Genomic DNA, 26,831 nt, shown 5'->3' with positions numbered 1-26,831 from the left:
AAAATCATGCTATGAATCATTTATATGCATTATTAGAAGTCGGGTTAAGGTATTAACAATAACTTATGCTTTGGTCAGACTGTCAACCCAAATCCGATTTTTGTGCATATCCGATTGGAATCTAATTAAAAGATTCATTGTCCACACTTTGTATAGCAACTGTTGAGATCCGATATCAGAGTCCCGTTGTGCTCTCTTGTTTTTTGCAATATCTGTAGTTGATAGGACTAAAAAGAAGTTTCTCTGTGCTTCACATTTATTGACTAAGTGAAAAAATTGTTTTGCATACATGACATCATTATGACATCATAACTTGGCGAATGGCCATAATTGCAAACCGCACAGTTCATTTGTTACATTGCTTACTCGCCGAGTTGTTCTGAATGGTTCATGTAACACTGAACGGTTCATGTAACACTTCCAATTTTAGGACAATCAGTCTGTTTCCAAGACGACAGAGCAGGATATCTAAGCGTGATGGTGACGTATGGAGTGAAAAAAATTGACGCTCCTTAGACATGTGTCTGTATTATGCGGTTCATCAACCCCGTTTAATTCAAAGTCTCTGTCTGAATGATTCAAAAATGAAGAGCAGCACAGGCTCATATCTCAGCCTCACAGACAATTGATCTCATTAGAATGATGCCACATTGGCTCATGGGTTGAAATTTTGTTTAGGGAAAATAACAGCTTTCCAGCACAATAAAGCATGAATCCTGGTCGCCCGGTCTGTTTTTACTTTGGGTTAAACTGAACGGCTGACTGTATGTTATATCTTAAATATCAAAAAGCAAAGTAGGATTCATTTGTCATTCTTTTTTTTTTAATCAAAAAGTTCAAATTGAAATATCCGGAAGGCTAATGCAATTTTACATTTACATTTATGCATTTCGTATACGCTTGTATCAAAAACGACTTACATTTCATTAAACTAAACATTTGTTTCTGACTATGTGCAATCCCCTGGGATCGAACCCATGACTGTGTCCTCTCTAGTGCCATGCTCTAACCACTAGGGATGAGTCACGAATTTTGAATATTCAATTAGTTTTTCTTAAAAAAATCGCCGTGTTTTCACGCGTAACGTGTTCATCTAACCAAAGGGTGGCGCTGTCAATAACGACGCACCTAAAACATTTTCTCACAACAATTGTTATAGAAGTTACGCACACTGTAGACCCGCTTGGCATAACGGGTACGATAAATTGAGATGTTGTCAAAAATGAGTTCTGTGTGGGGGTCCAACTCTGTGCAAACTCTGCAATTTAAAGCTCGCTTATCATGGATCAACAACTACGATGCACAGTCATTTGAGGGAGAAGCACCCAGCCACAGGTCAGCAATCAGTAGCTAGTTTTATGGTCAGACCAACCAATTTGGATGCCAGACGGGCGGAGCAAATAACGGCTTTAATTACTAAGATGATCACTAAGGATGTGCTTCCGATCTGCTTTGTCAAAGGAGAGGGCTTTAAAAATCGTATGGAGTTTGTACAGAGCAAGTTTACTGTTCCGTCTAGAAAAACAATCACTGCCAGACTGGAGAAACTTTCATAACAATAGAAATGGAAGCATTTTGAGCTATTAATTCATGAAAACTTTCAAGACTGTTAATAAATGCCTTCATTCGGTTAATATGTTTTAATACGTTTTAAGTCTGGTCTAAAATCTTTATGGCTATTTTCCTGATCAATCACACTGCTGTTTTTTAGTTGGTATAAATGTGCATGCTCATATTTTACATGGAAATGTCCTAGCATTATGAGCGGTTGATGCTGATCGATGTACTCTTAATAAGTGCCGTCATTCGGTTGTTAGTATATTAATGTTTCAGTGCGTTATCTTAATTTATAGCTTGATGTAAGATTGCATATTCCATAATAAATAAAACAGTGTGTCGTCGCGGATTTAAAGCCTCAATGTTCTCTATCTCCGTTTGTGTGTGTGTAATATTTTAAATGCGTCCATGTGGGGGAGGTGTGAAAATTTCGATTAATTTCTCATCGATCTTCGAATATTATTTTAGCTTTAAATGCCCATCCCTACTTACCACTGAGCCACAGGAAAGCTTTTACTCATCTGTGTTTTAATAAATAAATGAATATGTTCGTATTTCAGTCATTTATATAATTTATACTTTATAGTTAACTACTGACATGGCACTGGTGGGATGTGTAAGGGAAATTCAGTCATTAGATACTTAACTTAGTTTTGTTAATTTTATTAAAGTTTGGACAGAGGAGAGTTTCTTGCTGCTGCCTAATATTATTAAAACGAAATAATTGTTGTTCGGGCCTAATAATGTACGAGCACTATGTGAACCTATGCTAGTCAATGGAGAAAAAATTGACCAGGTGGGATATTTTAAATATATATATGTTCAAAGATGGATGCCCAATTTTCATTTGATAAGAATTCAGATAATGTTCTGTAAAAGAATTAAGAATTAAACTGGAAAGATTAATTTCAAAGGTTAACAACTAACTTCAGTTTATGCATGATGCATTTAGTTTATCTAAATTAGTTTAGTTTCTTTTTTTTACTATTAAAATAGTAATATATTTGCCGGCATAAAATACAGAGTTAACCGGACTTTTATTTTGGGAGGTTGACGGAAAACGCTTATTTTTGTGTTGTCTGTTTCTTAACTCAAACAAGCAAATGTTTGTGAAATAAACTCTAAGAGCATCTCTGGAGATGAATTTCATGTGTTAATGTCCTTATACAGCGCAGAATCAGACAAATTCATTGATGTCTATTGCATCATTCAATGAGCTTTAACTGTGCTAATGCCAGTACTGAGATTCTTCTCATCTGGTTTTTGCATTGTGTTTTGACTTGCATGCAGTCTGTATATGATTTATGTATGAAAACAAAAAGCCTACCTTGGCATTTTCTACCTTTTCTACCTTGGCATATACAATAAAGCTTTTTCAATTTAATTGAATTTGCACTTTTAAAGAAATACCTATTCTTAATGGAATTAACATTAATTGAATTCAGGAGAGCAGAAATGGTACGACACAGGTCAGTGTCCGAAAGAGATGATGCATTGATTAGTCTTCTTGGCTTATAATAATGTAATGGATCCAACAATGGTATATATCTTTGCTTTCATATCGCACAAATGTTTTTTTATACACATTCATTTCCCACCGATTTAATGTATTCTTAAGAACGTTTAAAACCACATGCATGGCTTTCTTGTTTTCACACTTTTTTTTTGTCTTGTGTTCTCCAGAGAAATTTAAAGCGGGTATCATTTGTCTGTGTTCTTGGGTTTGGTGTAATTTTAGTGTGACAAGTTTTTGCAGCTGTTTAAATGATTTGTTTGTTTGAAATAGTGCCAGCGGATGCACCATTTCTGCTTCTGCCATCTCATTTATTTAAAAGATGAACAAAAGCTTCAGCTTTGTAAACAAATTCACACAGAGTTTATATTGTATTACACATACATTTAATCCTTTGTGTATAAATCCGTATATATACGCCTTTTTTAAACATTAAAGATTATGTATTTAAAGTCAGAGAGTTATTCATTTTAAGATTACCGTAGATTTGCCTATGTACTGCACCACTGTTTTATAAAGCAAACCGTTCTTTTTGGTAGTCTGTGTCTTTGAACCTATTAATTTCATCATGCAGATTTTGTGTTTGCATTATGTGATTATAATTAGCTTCTCATAATGTGGGATGACATTTGTTTTGGCAGTGTGAAAACGTGAGACAGAGGCCAAAATTTTCTGTCACACTAAATGCGTGACGCTGGATTCACACAGGACTTCAGCGTCAATGCTTGACGGAGGGTGACTCTGTAGCGTCGCCGACATGATCCTTATAGTGATAACAGCCAATCAAATTGTTCTCCGGTCTTGCATAAACGCAATTGACTAGCGCCTGCACTAGGTTATTTGCATAAGGCTATCTGATTGGCTGACGCCTGCGTTGGCTCTTGAAAAGTTGAGAATTGTTCAACTTCTTGCCGCGAGCAACACCAGTGAAGTGACGCTGACGGACTCGCAATTCAGTTCGGCAAAGCATGACATCACCCATTCAAAGAAAATGAGAAGCGTTGATGCTGGCGCCCCGTGTGTTTTCAGTGTGATGGTTGGCAACCCTGTTTAAAGTTTAATTCTATAGCTATTTTCATACATTATATGTAAGTTCATGTGTTAGAGGCTCACTTACATGACATTATTAATGATTGTGAGATCTTTTCTCTGCTCTGCCTTCTTTACCAGAGTAACATATAGGAGGTCAGGGTGGCTGTATCTCATACTGTATTATATTGCTCTGACCAGATCTCTGTCTCTTTGTGACCTGCAGTGGCCTTGCAGTTACCTGAAGGTCTGCAGATGTTTGCCTGTGTGATCGCTGACATCATTGAAAGGTAGGTACCAAACACACGCTCTCCCCCGACAGTCCTTTTAAGGTATGACACACTCCCAATGTAAGGAGTCTTCAAAAAAGAAAAAAAGTTGCCTCTTAAGATACCGTGCTCAAGCCTAATTCTAAGGATGAGTCTTAGTCAGTCAGGGCACTGATCAGGGATAGTTTACTCAAAATTGAAAATTCTGTCTTTCTTTTACTCACCCACAGGTTGGTCCAAACCTGTTTAGATTTCTTTGTCTTGATTAACACAAAAAAAAAATTTGGAAGAATTTCAGTAACCAAACAGATCTCATCCCCCATTGACTCCCACAGGATTTATCTTCCCTACCTCGGTAATAAATGTTTTTTTTTTTACATGCATAACTATTGCTAGTTCAAAGTATTTATTGTACCTCACAACCCCTGTAATTCCTTCGTGAACCACCAGGAGTTTGTGCACCCCAGTTTGGGAAACCCTTCCTTACGTTAAGAGCGATATTTTTGCTCGTCGAAAAGTTGTTTCCTAAGAAGAGTGCTTCAAATGATCCACTTTAGTTGCTGGCTCTAAAGACAGCTGTTAATGTAGGGAGTCTTCAGCTCACTACGTTTTGGGAAAGAAAGCTTTAGTCTCCCTCACACATCACATCTCAGGTATGGACATTTTTTGTTAGTAATTTCATTTACGACACCGTGCTGAAGGCCTCTGTGCTCCTTAAAAAATTGTGCTTTTCATCAATCCCTGCCGTAGCCTGTATCTGGGGCTCAGCAGAAAATTAGACACGATTCCAGACACAAGCCAGCTATCACGCTCTCGCTAGTTAACGAATTGAAGTGGGAAAACTATTATTCTTTTTTAACCACAGCTTGTTACAGATGTGCAGAACGCGCGGCATACAAACATGTGGCCGTAGGCACAAAACAGGCGCAAATAGCGGCTTGGTGTGGAAGGTCAAACTACACCTCCCACTTCGATCAGAAGGTAATGCAAATGACGCGCTGCAAAAATAAAAGATGTTTGTATTCATGGCATAATCTCAGGGTGCGCTGCGTTTGTGGAATTATCAAGTGTACGGGGCCGATCCCTGATGTTAGGAGCCTCCTGGGATGAATGTTTCTTAAAAGCGCGTTCACACTTTCCTCAGTATAAGCAGAGCCGCCTTCAAGTTGTCTGCTAGTGCTAATGAGGTACACATTCCCATTGAACTGAAGTGTGATGGGTAAGCACTTCCATTGAAGGAAATGTTTAGCCCCAAGTCTGCCCTCAAATTGTCACATTCCCAGAGGGAGTCATCTGTATTACTAAAACATTACGTTGTTCAAATAATTTCATCTCACTCAGTGCCACCGGTTCCGTTTGGAGGTGAGTTGGAAAATTGAAACTGGCAGCTTTGAGTGTTTCCAGTGGGTCATGTGAACGTCTTGCTGCCTGTTGACTGGTTTGCTTAAAAAACGGATTTAAAACGGACACCTAAAATATCAAATTGCAGCTATTTTTTTATTATCTTCTTGAAGATAGTGGTTCCCAACAAAACAGCCATCGCGATATCAGATTATAACTAAACCTTTGACACCTCTCGAGATACCTCTTAAAATGTTTATTAATAAAAAAAATTGTAATGCAAATCAATCAAATGTTATTTCGTTTTATTCTCTTTGTTGGCCAGTGAATGGTTTGTAACCATTATGGCTCTTAAAGGCATAGTACACCCAAAGATGAAAATTGTGTCTTCCTTTACTTACCCTCAAGCTGTTCCAAACCTGTATACATTTCTTTGTTCTTTTGAACATCAAAGAAGATATTTTGAAGAATATCATTTTTTTTTAAAGGAAACAATTGTAGGGCACCAGTGACTACCATAATAGTTTTTTTCCCTTCTATAGTCAACTGTGCCCCAAAAATGTTTGGTATATCTTTCTTTGTTTTGACAAGAACATCAATGTTTACAGGTTTGGAAGAAATTGAGGGTGAGTAAATGATGACAGATTTTTTTCCTTTCCCTTTAAAGCAAAATAATAAGTGGGTGCTGAATTATTTGCGATATTCATGATTCTCAATATCACGGTTATGGTAAACATAGGCATATTGTGACACCCGTAGTAGTGTGTAAGTTCTCCCCCAAATTAAATACTGTCGCCCTCGTGTTGTTTGGCACCTGTTTGAATTTTAATTCCACTGAACACAAATGTTACACATCTTAGACATATTAAGCAGAGTTTAGTGACTGACAATCTCATTCAACATTCACTGTCATTTTGTGGGCAGAAAATCAGTGTCAATATACTTACAAAGATCTATGGCCTCTCTGTCTCTCTTTCTCGTCCACATAAGTGTGTGAGAATTGCTGTTGAGTGCGTTCAATGTAATGTGTACTTTCTCCCCTTTATCAGCCAATTGCTGTGCCCTCAGCTAAAGAGCTGCCTCTTTTTTCATCGTAATGGGACCGAATGTCCAGACACTTAAATCGCTGTTTAAAATAGTCAGTGTTTAATTGGAGCAATTAATGCCTACTAATTAACTTAAACCCCCCCAACGTTCCCCCAGCTACAGCTTTTCATCTCTCACTCTCTTCATCTTCTGCATCTTCTTCTCATCCTTCAAGCAGCCTCATCTCTGGATCTCAGCCAGCAGGTTGCCTTCGATCTGATGTTTCTCTGAGGGCTTTTAACTTGGCTTGTATAGGACATTTATTTCTCAGCGGTGTTTAGGGCACAGGCTGTTTAGACATGACGCACTTGTTGGCTAAACGCTCTTCATTAGCCTTTGGCTCTATTTAGCATGCTAGAGAAATCAAGGTGTTTTTGGGCGAAAATCCATGAAGCGAGGTCACAGGGAGGTAGGTATGTGCTGCGTGACCTCAGTTAACAGTTTGTTTAGGGTCGAGCTGGATTGACCCAGAGCCATGAAAAAGGATTAATTGTTACATGACACTTAGCTAATACTTAAGCCTGTAGCGGGCACAGCTCTGAAACATGGATAGAAAGGGAGATGGTATTTTTGAACATATTTTAAAGGTGGGGTTAAAGGATAGGCGGATGGTGATGTCACAACGTAGTAGACTAAACTCATTAGCATCGACGGGAATTTGTACATATTCTTTTAGCGGATGTAATGGTGTCAGCCACGTGATGTTCATGGGATCTGGTGACAAGAGAAGAACTTGAGAGATTGAGACTTTACAGGAGGTGATGAACGTGTCATGTGATCGGGGATGGATATTGAGCTCTGTGTCAGTGTGCGGTAAAGAGGTTGTGTCAGTGTAGTCAGAGTATAAGCTGATTAAACAAGATGAGGTTTTAAGCTCTAATGAGAACAAGCTGCTGCGTATTACAGCAAATCTGTACTTGATACAGTACACACACGAACACAACCAGTCCTGCTTCAGTAAAGACAAATGCCCCTGTTTTTGGCTTACATAGAAATATATAGATGCCAAAATGTTCACGGTACAATCACATGTCTCAATCATTACTGACAACATGTAAACAGAGGAAAGTTGCAGTTGACTTCTAAGAAATTGTTTTACATTGACTTCATGGCTGTGATATACAATATAAGGGATTTTGCACGTCTCTAGACACTAACGAAAGATTTCACACTTTTAATTGTCCTGATACATGGGTGTACAGTATGGATTTTATGTATTGGTACTTGAGCTGCATATTGTTACCGCATGATTAGGGCTGAAACGATTAGTCGACATTGTCGACAAATATTCTTGTTGTCGAGTAGTCGTTTGATTAGGTGAGTTAATTTAAGGGCCTGCAATAACACAATTTGACCGCCACGGCATTGTAGCTCTAGATTGTAATGCAGCCTTCCCGAATGCTATCGCAGTAGAAGGACACACAGCGAGAATTATGGTGGAGTACAAACGAATGCGAACAAGTAAAGTGTGGGAAAGATTTACCAAATTAAAAACAAAAAAATGCGGTTGTGTGCAATGCATGCAAGGCGGAATTTGCCTTTCACGGCAGCACAACCTGCATGCTGGAGCATTTAAAAAGGAAACACCCGGAGCAGGAGAGAGGAGAATGTTCTCCATCTAGAGCTAACTAAACGAACTAGCTAGCGGTAAATCTTTTTATACAATGATAATAGCAATGATAATAACAGCAATAATCATATAATTACAGTAATGTTAGCTTTGATCGAGCCTATTAGTCAAGGCTGTTTTGATTATTATAACACTATTAGGTATTAAATGAGAGGAAAATGATTATAAGAGAGTGCTGTTAAGTGGTCGGAGTCTTATATCTTGACTTTATTTTTAAAATATTTTCTTCTCTTATTGCTCTTTTTCATTAACTCTTTCACCGCCATCTTGATATCTCGTCATTTACGTTATTACGTCAATCAGTGTTTATACTGTTGTACAGCAGGTGGCGCTGTTACACACCTTTGGGAAAAATTACAGAACCTAGAACGTATATTTCTTATCGGTTTTTAATGATTGTTCTGAGTGTAATCTGGGCGGAATTTTTGACAAAAAACGTTATTATCTCGAAATTATCTTTTAATCAAAGTGATGCATTTTTTAAGAAACCTACCCACATCTAAGGAGTGATAAAAAAAGAACAAATCAAGATTGAAGAATACGGTTTCCTTTATTTAAAAGCAGAGACTTTCAGCAGTTCTTTCATTGGTCATATTGTTTGTCCATATATTCTTTACAGAAAATGTACTGTGAGCCATTAAAGTTTGGTTAAAATGCTAAAAAACGATGGCGTAGGCTGGCAACTTTTTTTTAAAATGGCTGACGGGGAAAGAGTTAAACTGAACTATTGTCATAGAAATGCTGCTTAATGCTTCGGTCAAAAGATTTGTTTACATGTTCAAAACATTTTGTCTGTAATGTATCTGATTTATTTATTTTTATTTAAAAGTTTGTAGAGAGTATTTGTGTGATTCGAGTTGGATAGAATCAGCAAACTTAAAGAGAGTAACCAGTTGTATCAAGTTCATTAAAACAAATTTTAAAAGCTGAATTGATTTTATTCATTACATAAATTATGTATAACTCAATGTTTTAACTAGTTGCAAAAGCTGAATAATTATTGTACTGATCAGTCATTGAAATAATAGCCGAATAGTCGATTAATCGGTTGAATAATCGTTAGATTAATCGACTATCAAAATAATCGTTTGTTGCAGCCCTACGCATGATACAGATTGAAATACTTCACAGTTGGATAGAGAGATGCAGCATGTTTCCACCATGAGTTAGTCTCTGGTATATTTCTATTTTATTCACTTTATTTGTCTAAAAAGCTTAAAAAATAGGTTTTTAAGTTTTAATTGAAGGGATAGTTCAACCAAAAACATTAATTCTGCCATCATTTACTTCAAGCCTGTATGACATTCTTTCTTCTCCAGAACATGATGGAAGATATTTTGAAGAATGGCAGTGAATGGTCCTTATGGTTTTGTCTCCATACAATAGAAGTCAATAGAGACGAACGTTTTTAGTAACCAGCATTCTTCAAAATATCTTCTTTTGTGCTTTGCAGAAAAAAGAAGGCCATTTAGCTTTAAAATGACAAGACAGAGAGTAAGCGATCACCAATTATAAAAATAATTGTAATGCGTTTTGATGGTGTAAATTGATGTGCAGTTTTGGAGATGTGGAGTTGGTTCTCCAGGTAGATGCTACACCAGCTTTGCCTCCACAGATAAAACGTCAGATACACCGAGCTAAAAATAGTCTTCGCTAACACAATACAATTTGAATAAGAAATCACAGGGCTCTGTAGTACTAAGTTTGTCTTCTGCCAAGTTTTTGTTTAAGTCATTTAAAAGAACATCTTTAAGTGATGTTCGGCTTTAAGTTTTGGCTTGTTACGAGACATTGCAACAAACCACAAGAGCCAAACGTATGTCAGTTTGACTTTGAGTTACCGACAGCCGATTATGAAAAGCCGGTTGAACACGTACACAGCGCTGGGCCAAAAATCCTGCTGTTTCCATCATGTTGGAGAGCCGTAAGGAGAAACCACCTCCCTTTCTGTCTGTCACTGGGTGTTATGTTCTTGATAATGCCGCCTTCACAGCTAAGAGAACTCAGAATAGAAATGCTGGATTCATTGAGCTTCCTGTTTAAAGGTCTAAGCTTTTTATTTCATTGACTGACGTCAACTGTTGCTTTCTGGTTTTCAGTTTTATTGGAGGTCATTTATCGAACACATACCATTTATGTTAGTGTGTTTATCTTTAATCTTAATGTAAAATGCTGGGTTCTCACAAGCATAAAGGAACAGTTCACCAAAAAATAAAAATGCTGACTTCATTTTTTCACCCTCAAGCTGTTCCAAATCAGTTCGTTTCTATGTTCTGATGAACACAGAGAAAGATATTTGGAAGAATGCTTGTAACCAAACAGTTCTTGGCCACCATTGACTACCATAGTATGATTTTTTTTATAAAAAAGACATTTTGAAAAATTCAGGAAAGCAAACCCTAAAGTTACAAACTTGGTTACAAACATTCTTCCAAATATCTTTCTCTCTGTTTATCGGAACAAAGAAATTTATACAGATTAGGAACAACTCAAGGATGATTAAATGAAGATAGAATTTAAAATTTTTGGTGAACTGTCCCTTTAATAGAATTGGACAGCATCAGCAAAATGGATCGTGAAATGTTTAGTTAAGTAGTCTGCTCATCTTTGGAGGCAATATTCATAAACATCAGGATTGTTTCGTCCTTTTGTGTTCAATAAGGTTAAAGGAATCGTCCACTTTCAACATATATTTTCATGATTATTTACTCACCCTTGTAGTCATCCAAGATGTTTATTTATTTATTTCTTTAGTCGAAAAGAAATTAAGGTTTTTGATGAAAACATTCCAGGATTTTACTCCATATAGTGGACTTCAATCGACTCCAAACAGTTTGAGGTAAAAATGACAGTTTCAGTGCAGCTTCAAGGGCTTTAAACGATACCATATGATGAATAATAGTCTTATCTAACAAAATGATCAGTCATTTTCTAAAACAAATAAAAATGTATATGCTTTATAAACACAAATCGCCTTGCTCTGTTCTGCAATTCGCGTTAATGACTTCACGTATTACGCAACTACGTTATTAAAGGTCACGCTTGACGTAGGCGTACTTTCGCCTACGTCAAGCGTTGATCTTTTTAACGTAATTACATATTACGTGAAGTCATGAACACGCAGAGCAGGAATGGGCATCCAGAGCAGAGAAGGCGAGCATTTGTGTTTATAAAGCAATACATTTTTTTTTGTAAATGACCGATTGTTTCGCTAAATAAGATCTTTATTCATCGTCTGGTATCGTTTAAAGCCCTTTGAAGCTGCAGTGAAACTGTAATTTTGAGCTTAAACCGTTTGGAGTCCATTGAAGTCCACTATATGGAGAACAATCCTGTAACAATAATGTTTTCATCAAAATCCTTAATTTCTTTTCGACTAAAGAAAAAAAAACTCAAAAACATCTTGGATGACAACAGGGGTGTGTAAATTATCATTCCTTTAAGGAGACAAAAATTTAATTGTTGACCGTACTGTTCCTTTAAGAAACTGTGAGTCATTCTCATCAACACAGTGCACTCCCTTTGTCAGTCTGTGTTTTAAATCTTATACCCCAGAACAATACCTTATTTTTCCAAAAATGCTTAGATTTTTTCCACTGCCATTGCCAGAGATCCTATCTGACGGCTGGCCCCGTTTAGTTTACTTTGATGCTTGTCTCCAGGCCGCAGCCCACGGCCCCTGCAGGGGAAATGTCAGAGTTAGTGTAGAGGAAAGATGCTGGTAGGGGCCGACAGTCCCCGTTCACTACTCGCAGCGTGCATCTGAGCTGTAGGTGTCAGGAGCAGCGGTATGATTGTGAGTGTATTTGTGAGTCCCAGCTGTCTGTCTTCTTCAGCTCTTATATAAGGAGCTCGTATGGGGAGGAGAGATCACCAGGCCCACAGCCACTGGGAGAACAAGCCAATTTTTTCACTCTCTCCAGCTCCTTTTCTCGCTATGTCTTGCTCGCTCTGTCTGTGCTGATGACTAATGAGCAACCGAGCCATTCTGTGTAATGAGTTACCTGCCTACATGCCCAGTGTGTCGGCTTGTCTTGCCAGCAAGGACTGCCGTGGAGGGAAGGGTGCGTGAACAAGAGGGAGAGAGGGACATAGACGATAAGTACACGAGTCAGCCTGCTCTGATTTCAGTCTATTGGAATCACAGGTAGACATTCTTTTACCTAAGGTAGAGAGTTTTAAACTGGATACTAGCTAGTCTTGTTTTGATGGACATGTGCAGAGACCAAAATTCAATTTGTGCAATGCCTGCAAATAGTGGGTGATTTAGAAAAACCAGCCAAAAACATTACCATTTTTATTTTCTTTTGTGACACTTTAGAACAAAGTTTAATTCTTAAGGGAATACTCCCCCCCGCCCCCAAAATAAAATATTGTCATAGAGTCAGTAACTTGTCTGGCTTTGTTTCTTCTGTGGAACAAAAAAGATGATTGAATGTTTATCTGGTTAAGTGGATTTATTTAATTGGCAGAACATTGTGACTCACTTTGACTTACAATAAGCCTCCATGAGCCGAAGAAAAAATGTGTAGTGCTTATTTTTACCATATAGTGGAAATTGCTTTATACGTTTTTTTGTTCTGTTAAACACACAGTATGATATTTTGGAGAATGTAGGAAGGGAAACAGTTCTGGGGCACTTTTATTGACATTGTAGTTTTTCCTATTATGGTAATTGGATATGGTTTAGAATCAGAATTAATATTGCATATAGAAATGTATAGTCTGTTTAATATCTGACCTGTGTTTCTCTCTCCTTTATCTTAAATGTGTGCTTTCACTGTGAGTGAGTGTGTGCGTGTGTCTATGTCGATGTGTGGAAATATTTGTGCATATTATGTGTGTTGAGTGTTTGTATGTGGGTATGTCTGTCTTCTGTGTTGTCAACTTTTTTCTTGTTTTTACAGGTAGAAGACTTTAGTTGTTTTGCTTATAGTTTCATAGACAGCTGCTTCTAACAATGGAAATTAAAAAAAATACTATATAAATAAAGTTGAGTTGAGTTAATTTATCAACGGTGGCCTAAAACTGTTTGGTTACCAGCATTTTACCAAATATCTTTCTCCGAGTTCATCGGAACAAAGCAATTTATATACATATGGAACAACTTCAGTAAAATAAGACAAATTTTAATTTTTGGGTGAAGATTAATATGTTACATTTTGACCCTTTACATATGATTTATTTAAAACGTTTTGTCTGAGACCCTCTATATCATCACACCTCAGATGTGAGCAGGGAAGCTGGTTGCCATTTTCAGAGATGCTCTGCAAATTAGCCTCAAAAGCTTTTGCTGTCCACTGTTGGGTGTTGCAGATGATGGATAGTGGGCAAATTATTGTATATGCTTTTTAGGAGAACTGCAAATATTTAGGTCCATGCTGTGAACACAACACTGAGGTGCAAAGAGGAAAACCCACAGCTGCAGGTCACACCTGAACATCCGGCAGGTCCCAGGGCGATCCTCCACCTACTCGAGTTTACGGTTTAATCAACTAAATAAAGCCTCAAGTGAGAGTGCACCTGTGTATTCACAGCTCGCTTAAATAAAACTTTGAATCTGTTGTAATAAAAAACAACTGGACAGCAATGAAAGGCACTCAGTAAGTGTTGGTAGCAAACAAGTACAGCAAATAAGTCACAAAAATCAATATAGGTCGATGAAAAACTGAGAAAAATAATGAAGACCGAAACCTGGAGAAGATTCAGAGCAAAGGTGGGGAAAAAGTTTGATTCGATCGCTCTTGTCAAAATGGCAAATTGCAGGGTTGAGAACTCGGTTGGGTTAGAGAGCCGTCGAACAGCTTGTGAAAACAGACGATGCTTTGGGAATTTCATTGGCTGTCTGCTTCACACTCAGTTTCTCATCGTGGTTGATCTAGAGCGGTTATCGAAGTTTGTCAACACATTTGGATTCAGTCTCAGTCACCCCAGACAGACATTCTTGTAGACCCTCCGAGAAGGCTTCTCATTCTCTCCATCGGGATGTTGAATGTGTGTGAGATACCTGTTTATGAAATTTGAAGGTGGCGTATGGCAGTCAGGCCTAGCTAATTACACACAGACCGCCTCATTGCCATGGTCCTCAATGTCGTCCCAGAGATGATCTTTATTATTTATGAAACTATAAAATAAACATACCATGCCCTTGCACAGCGGTGTTGTAGAATGGTGAGGAATGTGGGAAATTCAGTGCAATTCAGATTTGTTCTTCGATTCACTTTTTTGTTGAGAGTCCCCTAAAGAAGATGTCTATTCATAGTTTTAGGGTCGAAAAGATATCTTTAGTGTAGTTCAGTTGGAATTATTTCTCTTTAAAAAGGTAAAATAAAAGAAACATGATCGACGATGTAGGTAGGACAAATACAGTAGTATAATAGTACTATAACTATATTTACACTAGTGAGCTATCTTGCTCAGTGTCTACATAGACACCATCATCAAAGCTCATTTATTTATTGATTTGTTTGTATTTATCAACAAAAGTAATCTTCCATGGCATACGATAGACTGTAGTGTATTGTGACAGTATTTACCCAATTAAATGTTTTATAAAAATGGGACAAATAAATGAAAAATGTATTATATCTAATATAATTTGTTGTTAAAATATGCATTATCTGCAGATATGATTTTTGTATGATTTGATATGATTTGTCATATTTTCCCACTGAAACAGTGGTTTGTACTTTGCATAACTGGATAAAACTGTCAGTTGTTCCACATTTCTGGCGTTAAACAGTTGTCAAACATTGAATGTTTTAGCCACTTAAATTGTGCATTTCACTCTTTCACAAGGGAGGTGAACCATTACACCCCCGTCTTTGATTTGATTGGTCACCTCTTGGCGCTGTAAACATTAACTACCTCTTTTTATTTTATAGGCCAACTCGTACGTTTTATACATCGAGGGACGCTGTTGCGTGGTGAAATGTATGAAGCACCAAAGTATAATTAGGCTTTTAGACAGTTATTTTGCAAATTGTATTTCATTTTAATGTACCGACGGCCCTGCGTGAGAATGGATATGTGCCGTGACAGTCAATTGTTAGAATTATTTTTTTATTACATTTTTAATGATCTAGTCGCAAAGCATTTTCTGATTGTCTTGTTCATTAAGTAAATGTGAGATGGTAAGGTGACTGACCACTATATGAAAGGCCCTTCTTGTTGGATGTTCCCCAACATGTTAAATTAGGTAGATGTGAAAACAAGACATTAAGAACTTCTAATAAAACCACAGTTCAGTTTCAATGCTCTGTAATGATTTATCACAGTAGAACATTTTTTTTGCTCTAGGTTATACACACTTGGATATTTCCTGCAAATCCTTTGTTTAATTGAGGTGCAAACGCCACAAGTATCTAACTGTGATTTTCCTCCACTACTCAGAGTATACACTCATCTGCTTGCGCCTGCGAGTCTGATTTGCATATTTTTCTCATCCACTTACCATCGTGATCGCTGTGCCTGTGGTGCTTGACAACAAATGTCTTCAAATTCACTCTCGCACTAATGAGGTGAAATTATTTAGCAGGGCTTTAGAAGCAAAGTTGAGTGTCTGCTTGTTTTCTTACAGAAAGAATCTGAACTTCGAGAAGCCTGCTGTTCTCGTGTTGTCCCCAGAATACACCTAGCGTGCACTGTTGTACTGTTTTAGAATCACGCATTAACAGACTTGCTACCTCGCGTTGACGGTGGTTTCACCTCAAATGATGCAACCTTAAAAAAAACTCTTGAGGTTGAGATTGGGAGAAGGCGCCTTTGGAGTAGTTATATATGCGAGTCTGTTGTAGCACTTAGAGTCCCTTTGATGTGTGAAAAGGTATACAGAAATTATTTAAGGCGCACATGAAATATAAAATGGGGCTGTTTAAAGTACTCATCAAAGATCATTAAATTAACATTTCCTACTATATAAAGGAGTCATATGACACGTCGAAAACAAATATTATTGTTTGTTAAATGGTATGCAATGTCTATACACAATTTAAAGTAAAAAAAACGTTGTATTTTCCACATACCTTGCATGTTTGTATCTCCTCTTTGCCCCGCCTCTTCGAAACTCGCTGATTTTTCTACAAAGCTCATCTCTCTAAAAAGCGTGATGTGCTATAATTGGCCAGTTAACCAGTGCATAGTGATTGGTCTAATAATGCAAGCATGTGGCAGAAATGTAACGCCTCTTACCATATTTGGAACATCAGGTTCCAAAGAAATTGTAATGACAGGTACGACCTTACTTGCGTATACATTTTGGCGGTCTTAGTCAAATCATACAATGAACTGGCGTAGATTTGTGTAGGTGTGGTTACACAAGGCGTTTCAGGCATGTCTGGGTGAGCATTCGTTTTAGATAGAATGCATCTTTTGTTCTGACACTTTAAATTTACCAATTTTATATATCTAATACATGCATGGGCAACTTATTACACACCAAAGACACAAAAAAACATCTATTCGCACAATATGACCCCTTTAAAATATACAGACTTTATGATTCAGGGAAACAGAAAAATTTATGACTAAACACTTGAAAATGTCAATACAGTTAAGAAAACTGTGATTTCCTTGGGCCTTTAATGATTCTTTGAGAATGCAAAGCAGCACCGTCAGATGAAGCAAAAAATTAATGAAAATTTACTAAAGAATGTAGGAGAAGTAAGAAGAAAGGAGTTTGGAGAACAGAGAAGCAACTGTGAACAGAAAGATAAATAGATTTCTGAGATCAGAGTGATATTACTGACATGCTTAGTCAACCTAAAAGGTCTTTTATTTTCGCTGTGATAGGATTTGTAAATCAGTCGGCTTAATGAATGAATTTTGACCTCATTATTTCTGTTGGATTTTTGAATGCGAGACTGATTCTTTGATATGAATCTTGAAAGCAATGTTCTGTCATGTCCAACTTGTTTTTGATAGTGGACCCTTGAAAGTTTTGTAGAAATGATTAGTTCATGTCATGCAGCCCAGATTGCATCCCCAAATCAAAGCCTGTAAGTGACCAGGATGGGTCATGATTTTTTTTTGGGACTCATCTTGAGACTCCCGTCGTCTTTTTACTTTGTTAAAGTGATAGTTTATCCCAAAATGAAAAGTCTGTGATCATTTACTCACCCTCTTGCCATTCAAAATGTGTACGACTTTATTTCTTCTGCAGAACACAAAAGAAGATATTTTGAAGAATGCTGGTAACCAAACAACAGCGGTAACCTGTCACTTCTATTGTATAGACACAAAACCAATGCATGTCAAAGTGTACCGCCGTTGTTCGGTTACCTACAGTCTTCAAATTATCTTCCGTGATCTGAAGAAGAAAGTCATACGGGTTCGAAATGAGAAGAGGGTGAGTAAATGATGAGTGAATATACATTTTTGGACCTTTATGGTCCGATTGGATGTAGGACCCCTTTGAAAACGCAGCCAATCGGTTCAGGTGAACCCAAAACCAGCATGTTTGCATTTTGTACATCGCTTAACACCAATCCATGCCCAGACCTTGTTTACCCATCATGCAAATCTAGTCTAAAATCTCCTTGCCAACCTTTAAAGCCCCACATGCACCACTCGGCATACTTCATTCCCTCCTGCCTTTGTGCCAACCATCCCCAACTGCGATTAAAATCCTCTGATAAGACATGCTTCAGTCAGGCCACACAATTCAGTTCAGCTCATCGTTCCATTCGTAAAAGGTCTTTTGGAAGGCGTCATGGCTGCGTATGAACATATGTGACCAGATGCATTTTCTTTAAGATGTGTGGGTGTGTGTGAGAACCATGCATTTGCATAATGGCCAACCGATTGGAGGCATGTCAAGGCCAATGGCTGAAATCCAGTGTGCGGAATAGCAGTAATGATCTTGTTTTTCAGGGGGTTAAGGGATTATCTAACAGCATTAGCGATAACATCTGTCTGTGTGTTCTGGAACCAGACTCTCTTTACTGATGCGGCAAGTCATCGCTCAGCCGATCATTAGCGGAGGCACAGGGCCGTGCTGTGGACGTCTTTCGGCCTCTGTTTGTGCAAGGTGTGTGGGTACGGAGACCTTTCGGTCAGAGGAGAGGGCTTTTAAAAGAGCAAAAAGAAACAAACCTTAGATGCTGAAGTGGAAAGTGCTTGATCTTATTCTTTACATTGTCACTGCTGGTTTTCTTTGTCTTTTTGTAGAAGCGTACATAACATTACTAATGTGTTTCTTTAAAAGAGTTGCATAGAATAGTAATGGATGCTATTCTACATTCGTTATCATTGCGGCTGACTAATCAGCATCCAGGATCACACCCAAGCCACTTTTTCTAATGCTTAATGTTCAATGTTCATGTGCTTGAAAAATGTAGGAAATCTTATGTATGCAATTGTTTATAATTAATATATTTATCTAAAATAAAAAATTTACTTTTTTAATAGAAAATGATGTACATAATTCAATCAAAAATGGTAAATTTTCCGCCCCAATAGCAAGACCTTCAGCATACAGCTCATCTCTCTGTATTCCTCTACTTTCTCACTCCTTGAATTTTTCTTTTTCCACATTTTTAAGCTTTTCTGTCTTCCCTTCTCTCTCCGTCGATTCATTTAAAGAGGAAATAATGAGGCAGGCCCTCTGTAGAGTTGCTCAGTTATCAAGGGAAGAGGCTCTCTGTCTTGGCGGTAATCTCTCCTCTCCCTGTGTCCCCACGCCAGACGCTTCTGCCAGGGCGAGGAGGGATGAGCCCACGCGCCACACAACCAAATGAAAAATGAGGCATCAGCAGGTGTGCCGAATAAATATTTCACATCGCTAACCTGATTTGTTGAGTAGAGGGTAATGTGTTGGGAGGGACCGTAAATGTGAGCGTGCGTGTGTGTACCAAGGAGGTTTATAAAACCTTAAAGCAGCTATCTATTAGGATTGCTGATCCTCTCAGTGGTAGTTAATGACATATTAATATCACGGTCTAGTATGTCAAGACTAGCAAACAGGAATGAATTTAAAATTACGTTTATTTCATGCTTTTTGCTACTTTGACATTTCATTACTGTAATCTTTTGAAAAATGTGATAGATATACATTGTATGTAACCAGGAAAGCTTTGGTCTGTTTATAGAAGAACAGAGCATGTTTTTATTGTGAGTGGAGTAGGGCTGAAACGATTCCTCGAGTTACTTGAGTAATTCGAAGACAAAAAAATCATCGAGGCAATTTTTGTTTTTCTCGAAGCTTTGTTTAATCCATTTAACTACAGTACACACGGAGCACTGCATTTCCCCACAGACCGGTATTACTAACGCACTGCCCGCTAAACTATTCATGTTACAGGGCTAAAGTCTCACGTACGCATTCACCGTGAGACACACGCATTTTAGTCTGTTCACACGATCACACGTATTTCTCATGCTGATAAATAAGTGATAGCTTATTGAAAGGGTGAACTGCTATTTTACGTAGTTTTAGTCTATTTTGACAGTAAAACTTGCTACAATGAGTCCATAAAACTATATGTGCACTAGTGGATGCCGACTCCTGTTATTTACACATGCCATCTGGCTGTTCTGAGTGTCTGACTGAATAAACTGCACCGTTTAACCTGTTGCACCCGTGATGCTCATGTCTGTCTATGCTTTATGATGACATTAACTTCATTTCCAGAGTTGCTCTGAGAGTTTATTTTACGAACATTTTATTGTTTGAGTGAAGAAACAGACATACTAAAATATAATAGTCTTCCGAAAACCTGCCAAAATAAAGGTCCGGTTAACTCCGTATTTTATGTGGACTAATAAATAACCATTTTGTAGTGAAAAAATAAAAGAAACTTAAACTAATTTAGATAAGCTAAATGCATCATGCATAAGCTGAAGTTAGTTGTTTACATTTGAAATTATTCTTTCTATTTTTATTACTGTTTCTTATAAATTTGTATTACATTTGTATTATATTGCATTTTCAATGTAATATGGCAATGTAATGTATTAAATGGGTTAATTCTTCACAGATATTGATGTATGTGATTTCAGCAAAAAAAATCTAAAAAGGAAACAAATTAGTTGTTCATTTCAAGAGATCTTATTTTCTCTTATATACTGTATTTAGTATTGCTCTTTAATAAAGAAAAAGTACTTATTATCCGAATACCCGATTAATCGATGGAAAATCAGTAGAATACTCGATTACTAAAATAACCGATAGCTGCAGCCCTATTTATGAAATGTTTATTTGTATAGAAGCACCTTTAAGATAGTGTTTGTTGTGTATGTTGCACATTTTGTGTCCATTAATACATCCTTGTTTATGCACGTGCATGTATATTATTGCAATTTGTCTGCATGTGATTATATGCATGGCGATGTCCCTGCATGTAATTATGATATGCAGGATGTGGAGACAGCACTCCATTTGTAAATGCACCAGAACACCTCAATCCGGCTCTACTCCCCTGCCTGTCTCCGCTCCCTTGGGATAATGCTACACTATCGTCTCTGAGAGAATAAAGCTTTCGAATATCTGATGCGTGTCAAAGACCCAACTAGATTCCTGTAGTGGTAATGTAAGGGTGGTGGGACATAACCAGTTAATAGTTGGAAAAGAAATTAATAATAAAGTATTGCCATTAGTGTGGCTAAGGACAAAAGGCTTTGCTTGTTATTGCTAGTTGAGGACAGGTGGTATTTATAATTTAGAGGCATTGTCATTCTAGAGAATTCTGCATTTTTTTTTGGACTTGCCTATGTGTGCAAGACATCGATACTTTTAGTCCATTTTCCCCAAAGAGAGACAGTAAGTTTGTTTATGAGTTCATTTTGTACAGTTTATAATATAGATGGCACCTAAAGTGACAGATGTAGCCTAAAAGCCGTACAAAACATTGATTTTATGGGAATATTAAAGGGATAGTTCACCCTAAAATAAAAAGAATGTTGTAAACTGACGCCCATTTACTTCCATTGTGAATGCAAACATTTCTTCTTTTGCAAAATATTTTTTCCAAACATCTTCTTCTGTTTTCTGCGAAAGACATAAAGGTTTGAAATTACAAGAGGGTGAGTAAATTATGACAGATTTTTTATTTTTGGGTGAACTATCTCACTAGTATCAAGTAAACAAACCAGTCCCTGTTTAATTCAGGTCGTATAGCTCAAAAACAGGATGTGAGGGAATAGCTGGGGATAATGTGGGACGGGTATCCTGTCGTCCTCAATAGAGCATCTCTCTCCCGGGCTGAGTTGTGCCCTGCAGTGGACTAACAGGATTTCATGGACGTGTCACCCAGCCAATGATCCGTCCCCTCTAGACATTAAGACCTGCTCACACAAGAAGAAAACCACTAAGCTGTTTTGAGGCCAGCCTTTCATCAAATGAGCGACCGACACATACACGCGCAGACCCGTTTCAGCCCGGAGCTAGTCTGAGGGTAAACCTCAATCCACAGCGGAACACAGCTGGACAATTACATTGTTTTTGCTTTTCATAAATCACTCTGACACCAGCGGGGTCATACGACAACAAAAAGGAGAAATATGCACAAAAACTTTGCTAACAAGGATTTTTCTGGCCCTGTAGACCAGGTTAAGCTGTTGTCTAGGCTAAGCAGGTAACAGTAACGTGCTTTGGTGCGAGTTGGTTTGTGTTGAGCTTTGCTAAGTGGTCCCAAAGTCCTTTTTGGACTTTGGGATGATTTTTCTGTCACAGACCTTCATCAGTGATCTAATATTAGTCTTTGTGTTGACGGAGCCATACGGAGTGAGAGGCTAAACACGCGGTTGTTGAAGTAGATCAGAGAGCACAGCACTGAATCACTCAGGGGCTTGTCCTCTGGGCTTTTAGTTTCTAAATACATTGGCTCTGTTTAAGTTTTAAATATATTTTTGTATCATACACTGTCAGATGAAAAAGTGGAAACATGTACCAAAGCTGTCACTGAGTCAGTGCGCTTTGAAAGTATCCTAATATTTGCCAATTGTATACAGATATGCATAGATGTGGTACTAATATGCACTCTTTTGTACCAATTTGTACCTCTTATGTATTCATATGCACTCTTTGGATGAAAAGGTTTACTACATTTTAAAGGGTACTGCTTTAGTTACAGCTCGGGTACATTTTTGACCATTTTTCTGACAAATGAGAGTTTGAGAGTGTTGGATGGATGTCCAACAATTTAGACCTTTGATTAAGGGTTTTTAGAGGTAATTTGTGCACAGGGGAGGAATTAATTTTCATATAATAGGGACTATTTATTTCTTGTTTATGTTAAGTATGTAAATGAATTAATATATTTATTTATTTTCTACTTTTTTATTATTTATATATATATTTTTTTTTATAACGTGTGTTACTAAGATAACGTCTTGGTTACGTATGTAACCTCAGTTCCCTGATGGAGGGAACGAGACGTTGTGTCGAGAACGACAGATGGGGTTCGCCCTTGAGAACCAATCAACTCTGACTACTATAGAAAAGGCCAATGAAATTTGGCGAATGCAATTTGCATGCCAGGCTCCGCCCCCGGAAATCCGGTATAAAAGGAGGCCGGCGTGCAGCATTCACTTACCTTTGTTCTGAAGAGCCTGAGACCTCTCAAACTGCAGCAGAATACGATACGTGTTCGTGGCGTTCTCTCGTGACGGTAACTAGCCTGGGCGTGTCATCTCGAAGCTTTCGTGAGACTGTAACCTTCCAGTGTGGTGGTCGGGGGGTTCCAGAGCTTTCTTGGAGAAAGATGGGTACAGCCCTGACCGGTAACTTTCACGGACGGGGCCTTAGCTCTCTATAGGCGAGAGGCCGTCCAGATCAGTTTACACCGGGTAAGCGCGACTCTTAATCAGGGAAGCGCTACAGAGGCCACCTCCTACCCGTGGGGAGGAATATGGTGGATATAGGTATGGTCTCGTCCTTGGAGGAGAACGCATGGAACGTGCGGACTGAGTAGTTAACCGCGAGGTGGAGGCCCACCTGGGGAAGCTCATGGGTTACCAGGAGTGGGAACCATTCTCATGAGGATACATCAGACGGAACAGCCCACGGAGGGGGTGTTACAGACGTCCGGTAGCACTAGGTCCGGTTAGAGCTATCTGTGATAGCTCACATGGTATCCCGGCCTAAGGGGGAAGGCTGCTCTGCCCAGCCAGCCCCCAGGGGGTGCTTGTTTGGTGATGGATGGAATGCCTATTCTTAACCAGTGTCTGGGTAAGAAGGGAGGCTGGTGAGGTACCAGTTTCTTAGCGATGTGTTCGGGTAAGAAGAAAAGGTAAATAGCACACTGACCCAACCTGTTAGAGGGTGGAAAGGTGCTTTCGCAGGCATACGCCCCCCCGGATGCCAGTCCTACATGTCGCCACGCAGGACGTGGGCTGACACCGGGTTTACGCGAAGGTTGTTAACCCTTGCGAAGGTGTTTGGGCATAGCCCAACCCGCAGCTCTACAGATGTCTGCTAGAGAGGCGCTTCTACCAGTGTCCAGGAGGTGGCTAAACTCCGTGTGGAGTGAGCCCTCACTGCCAATGGGCATGGGAGATTCTGAGATCGGAATGCTGTCGTAACGGCGTCCACGACCCAGTGCGCCAGCCTCTGTTTGGAGACAGCCTTCCCCTTCTGCTGTCCTCCAACAGACACGGAGCTGGTCAGAGCTTCAGAGCTCTGCGTGCGGTCCAGTACGTACTGGACACAACACTAGTCGGGTTGGGTCTTCCTCCCCTATGGGAAGCGCCTGCAAGTTCACCACTTGGCCCCGGAGGGAGTAGTGGGAACTTCTTGGGCACGCATCCGGGCCTGGGTCTCAAGATAACGTGAGAGTTTCCAGGGCCGAGTTTAAGGCAATCCAGGGACACGGAGGATGCTCGGTGGTCCCCTACCCTCTTGAAGGAAGTGAGCGCCGTCAGGAGGGCCGTCTTACTCTATGAGGAAGATCGGAACCTCCGAGGGGCTCTTTGGGGGGCCCTGAGGCTCCCCAGGACCACTTAGGGTCCCAAGAGGGTATGGAGCGGAGATGAGGCGGATTCCGCCCTCTCGCTGCTTAGGAACCTGGTGACCAGGTCGTGTTGCCCTAGAAACTTTCCACCGACTGAGTCGTGATGAGTGGCAATAGCGACTACATACACTTTCAGTGTGGAAGGGAGATGTTAGTCTCCAGTCTCGTGAGAAGGGGAACACAATCCTGATCAAGCACCTCAGTGGGTCTTTCTCGTTGAGAAAGACACCAGGACGAGAAGAGGCACCGTCTAGAGGCGTGTAACCGCCTAGTAGATGGGGCCCTAGCCTGGGTGATGGTCTCAGCCGTATAGGGGGAGTAGCCATCTTAGGATCTTCTCGTCCCGTCTAGAGACCAGACATGGGTGTTCCAGAGGTCTGATCTGGGATGCCAGAACGTGTCCTTCCCCTGAGAGAGCAGGTCCTCTGTCAGGGGAATGGTTCAGGGGGAGTCGCTGTCCAGAGCATCGGCTCTGAGGCCAAGTGCGGTTAGACCGGTGTGGTGTAACCAATAACACTTGGTGCTCCTGCTCCCTGACCTTGCACAGAGTCTGTACAAGAAGGCTCCTGGGGGGGGGAAGGTGTGCTTCCGCCCATCCCGCGGCCAGCTGTGCGCAAGGATATCCGTGCCGAGGGCAGGGACTATCAAGCGGGCAAATGGTGGTGTTACGGGAGGTGAACAGGTTTTACCTGGGCCTACCCGAACAGCCTCCAAATGAGCTGGACTGCACGGGGGTGGAGTCGCCACTATCCACGAGGCATAAACTGGCAAGAAAGCACGTCGGCTGTCTAGTTCAGTTTGCCCGGGGTGTGTGGCCTGCAGGGAACGAGTCACCTGTTGACTCCACCGGAGGAGGCGTCGAGCAAGTTGTGTTTAGCTGCTGTGTGCGAACGCCACCCTGACGATCTGTATTCGCTACAGCTATAGTGCTGTCCTCGGAACAGCACGTGCATGTCTCGCACGAGAGGCCGTAGCCTGCTCAGTGCAAGTAGCATAGCCCACAACTCTTGGCAATTGATATGCCAGCGCAGGCGGGGGTTCGTCCAACACCCCACCTGCGTGCCCGTTGCACACTACACCGCACCCCTGCAGGGAGACTTCAGTCGTCACCACGACCTGCCTCATAACCTGCTCAGAGGGACCTGAGTCCGTCGAAAAAGTCATAAAGACTAGGGGTTATGGTGCATCGGCAGCAGGGCGGCATCACCATGCGCCTGCTGCCGGTGTGCCACGCTCTCCTTGGAACTCGACTCTGAAACCAGTGTTGGAGCGGTGTCATGTGCATCAACTCGAGGGGTATTAACCCGCGAGGACGCCATGTGTCCCAGGAGCCTCTGAATTGTTTCAGGGGGACCGCTGTCTGCCTAAAATGTTCATTTCAGACAGTTCAACACTGGTTGGGCACAACTGCGGACAGGTGTGCCGACATGGTGACAGAGTTGAGTTCCATACCGAGAAAGAGGATGCTCTGCACTGGGGAGAGCTTGCCCCTCTCTTGGTTGACCTGGAGTCCCAATCGACCTAGGTGCCGGAGCACCAGGTCCCTTTGTGTACATAACAGATCTCGCGAGTGTGCCAAGATAGGCCAGTCGCTGAGATAGTTTAGTACCCGCTCGCCTTCCTCCTCTCAGGGAGAAAGGGCGGTCAGGGACAGACCGAAAGGGAGGACTCTGTACTGATATGCCCGCCTCTCGCACGCGAACCGTGGGAACGGCCGGTGTCGAGGAGGATCGAGACATGAAAGTAAGCGTCCTTCAGGTCGATTGCCACGAACCAATCCTGACACCTCATAGATGTCAGGACGCGCCTCTGTGTGAGCACCCTGAATGGCAGCTTGTGAAGGTGCTCTGTTCAGGGTACGCAGCCTTTGGGGGCAACCCGCCGTCTTTCTTGGGAACGATGAAGTGCGGGTGGTGACCCACTGAACATCTTGGTTTTGAGGGACGAACTCGATGCCTGTTTTGCCAGAAGGGTGGTGACCTCTACCCGAAGTACGGATGCGTCCCTGCCTCTGACAGAGGGAGAGATGATGCCCCGAAACTTGGGTGAGTCTCTGGCGAACTGGATCGAGTAACCAAGACGGACCGCCCTCATTAGCCAGCGAGACAGTGTGGGCAGCTCTCGAGCTCCCAGGGAATGTGACAGGGTGACCAAGGGGACGGTCTGCTTCATCATTCCCACGGGGGGTGGTTCGTCGGCTGGCGGAGCTAACCATGTCGTGGGGAGTCCCCGGAGGGAAGGTTTGCTCCGCCTACTCACCTGCCTGGCGGGACAACGGCACGCACTGTCGGTTTGAGAGTGGTGACGGCTGTCGTATGTGTACAACCTCACGCCTCGCCAGGGTGTGAGGTCGGTTCGCCGAGCACAGTCCAGTGGAGTGTGCGATCGGCTGCAAGTAAACCCGGGGAGAACAGAAAACTCAGTGAGTAAGTGGGCGCCAAGCCCTAACAAGGGCCCGG

At 40.5% G+C, this 26,831-nt stretch overlaps 1 protein-coding gene across 1 annotated transcript in view; it reads left to right on the top strand.

Moving 5' to 3' along the window:
* The window catches only part of dph1 (diphthamide biosynthesis 1), a 75,926-nt gene that overhangs the window by 16,462 nt on the left and 32,633 nt on the right, over positions 1-26,831 (top strand). Inside the window, exon 3 of the mRNA XM_056757412.1 lies at positions 4,326-4,389. Within this exon, the coding sequence (XP_056613390.1) occupies positions 4,326-4,389 (64 nt within the window). The remainder of the gene's footprint in view (positions 1-4,325; positions 4,390-26,831) is intronic.

This window comes from Triplophysa dalaica, chromosome 9, assembly GCF_015846415.1.
Source record: "Triplophysa dalaica isolate WHDGS20190420 chromosome 9, ASM1584641v1, whole genome shotgun sequence".
Taxonomy (NCBI): domain Eukaryota; kingdom Metazoa; phylum Chordata; class Actinopteri; order Cypriniformes; family Nemacheilidae; genus Triplophysa; species Triplophysa dalaica.
Note: the sequence above shows the minus strand (reverse complement) of the source record. Positions and strands in the feature narration are given on the sequence as shown.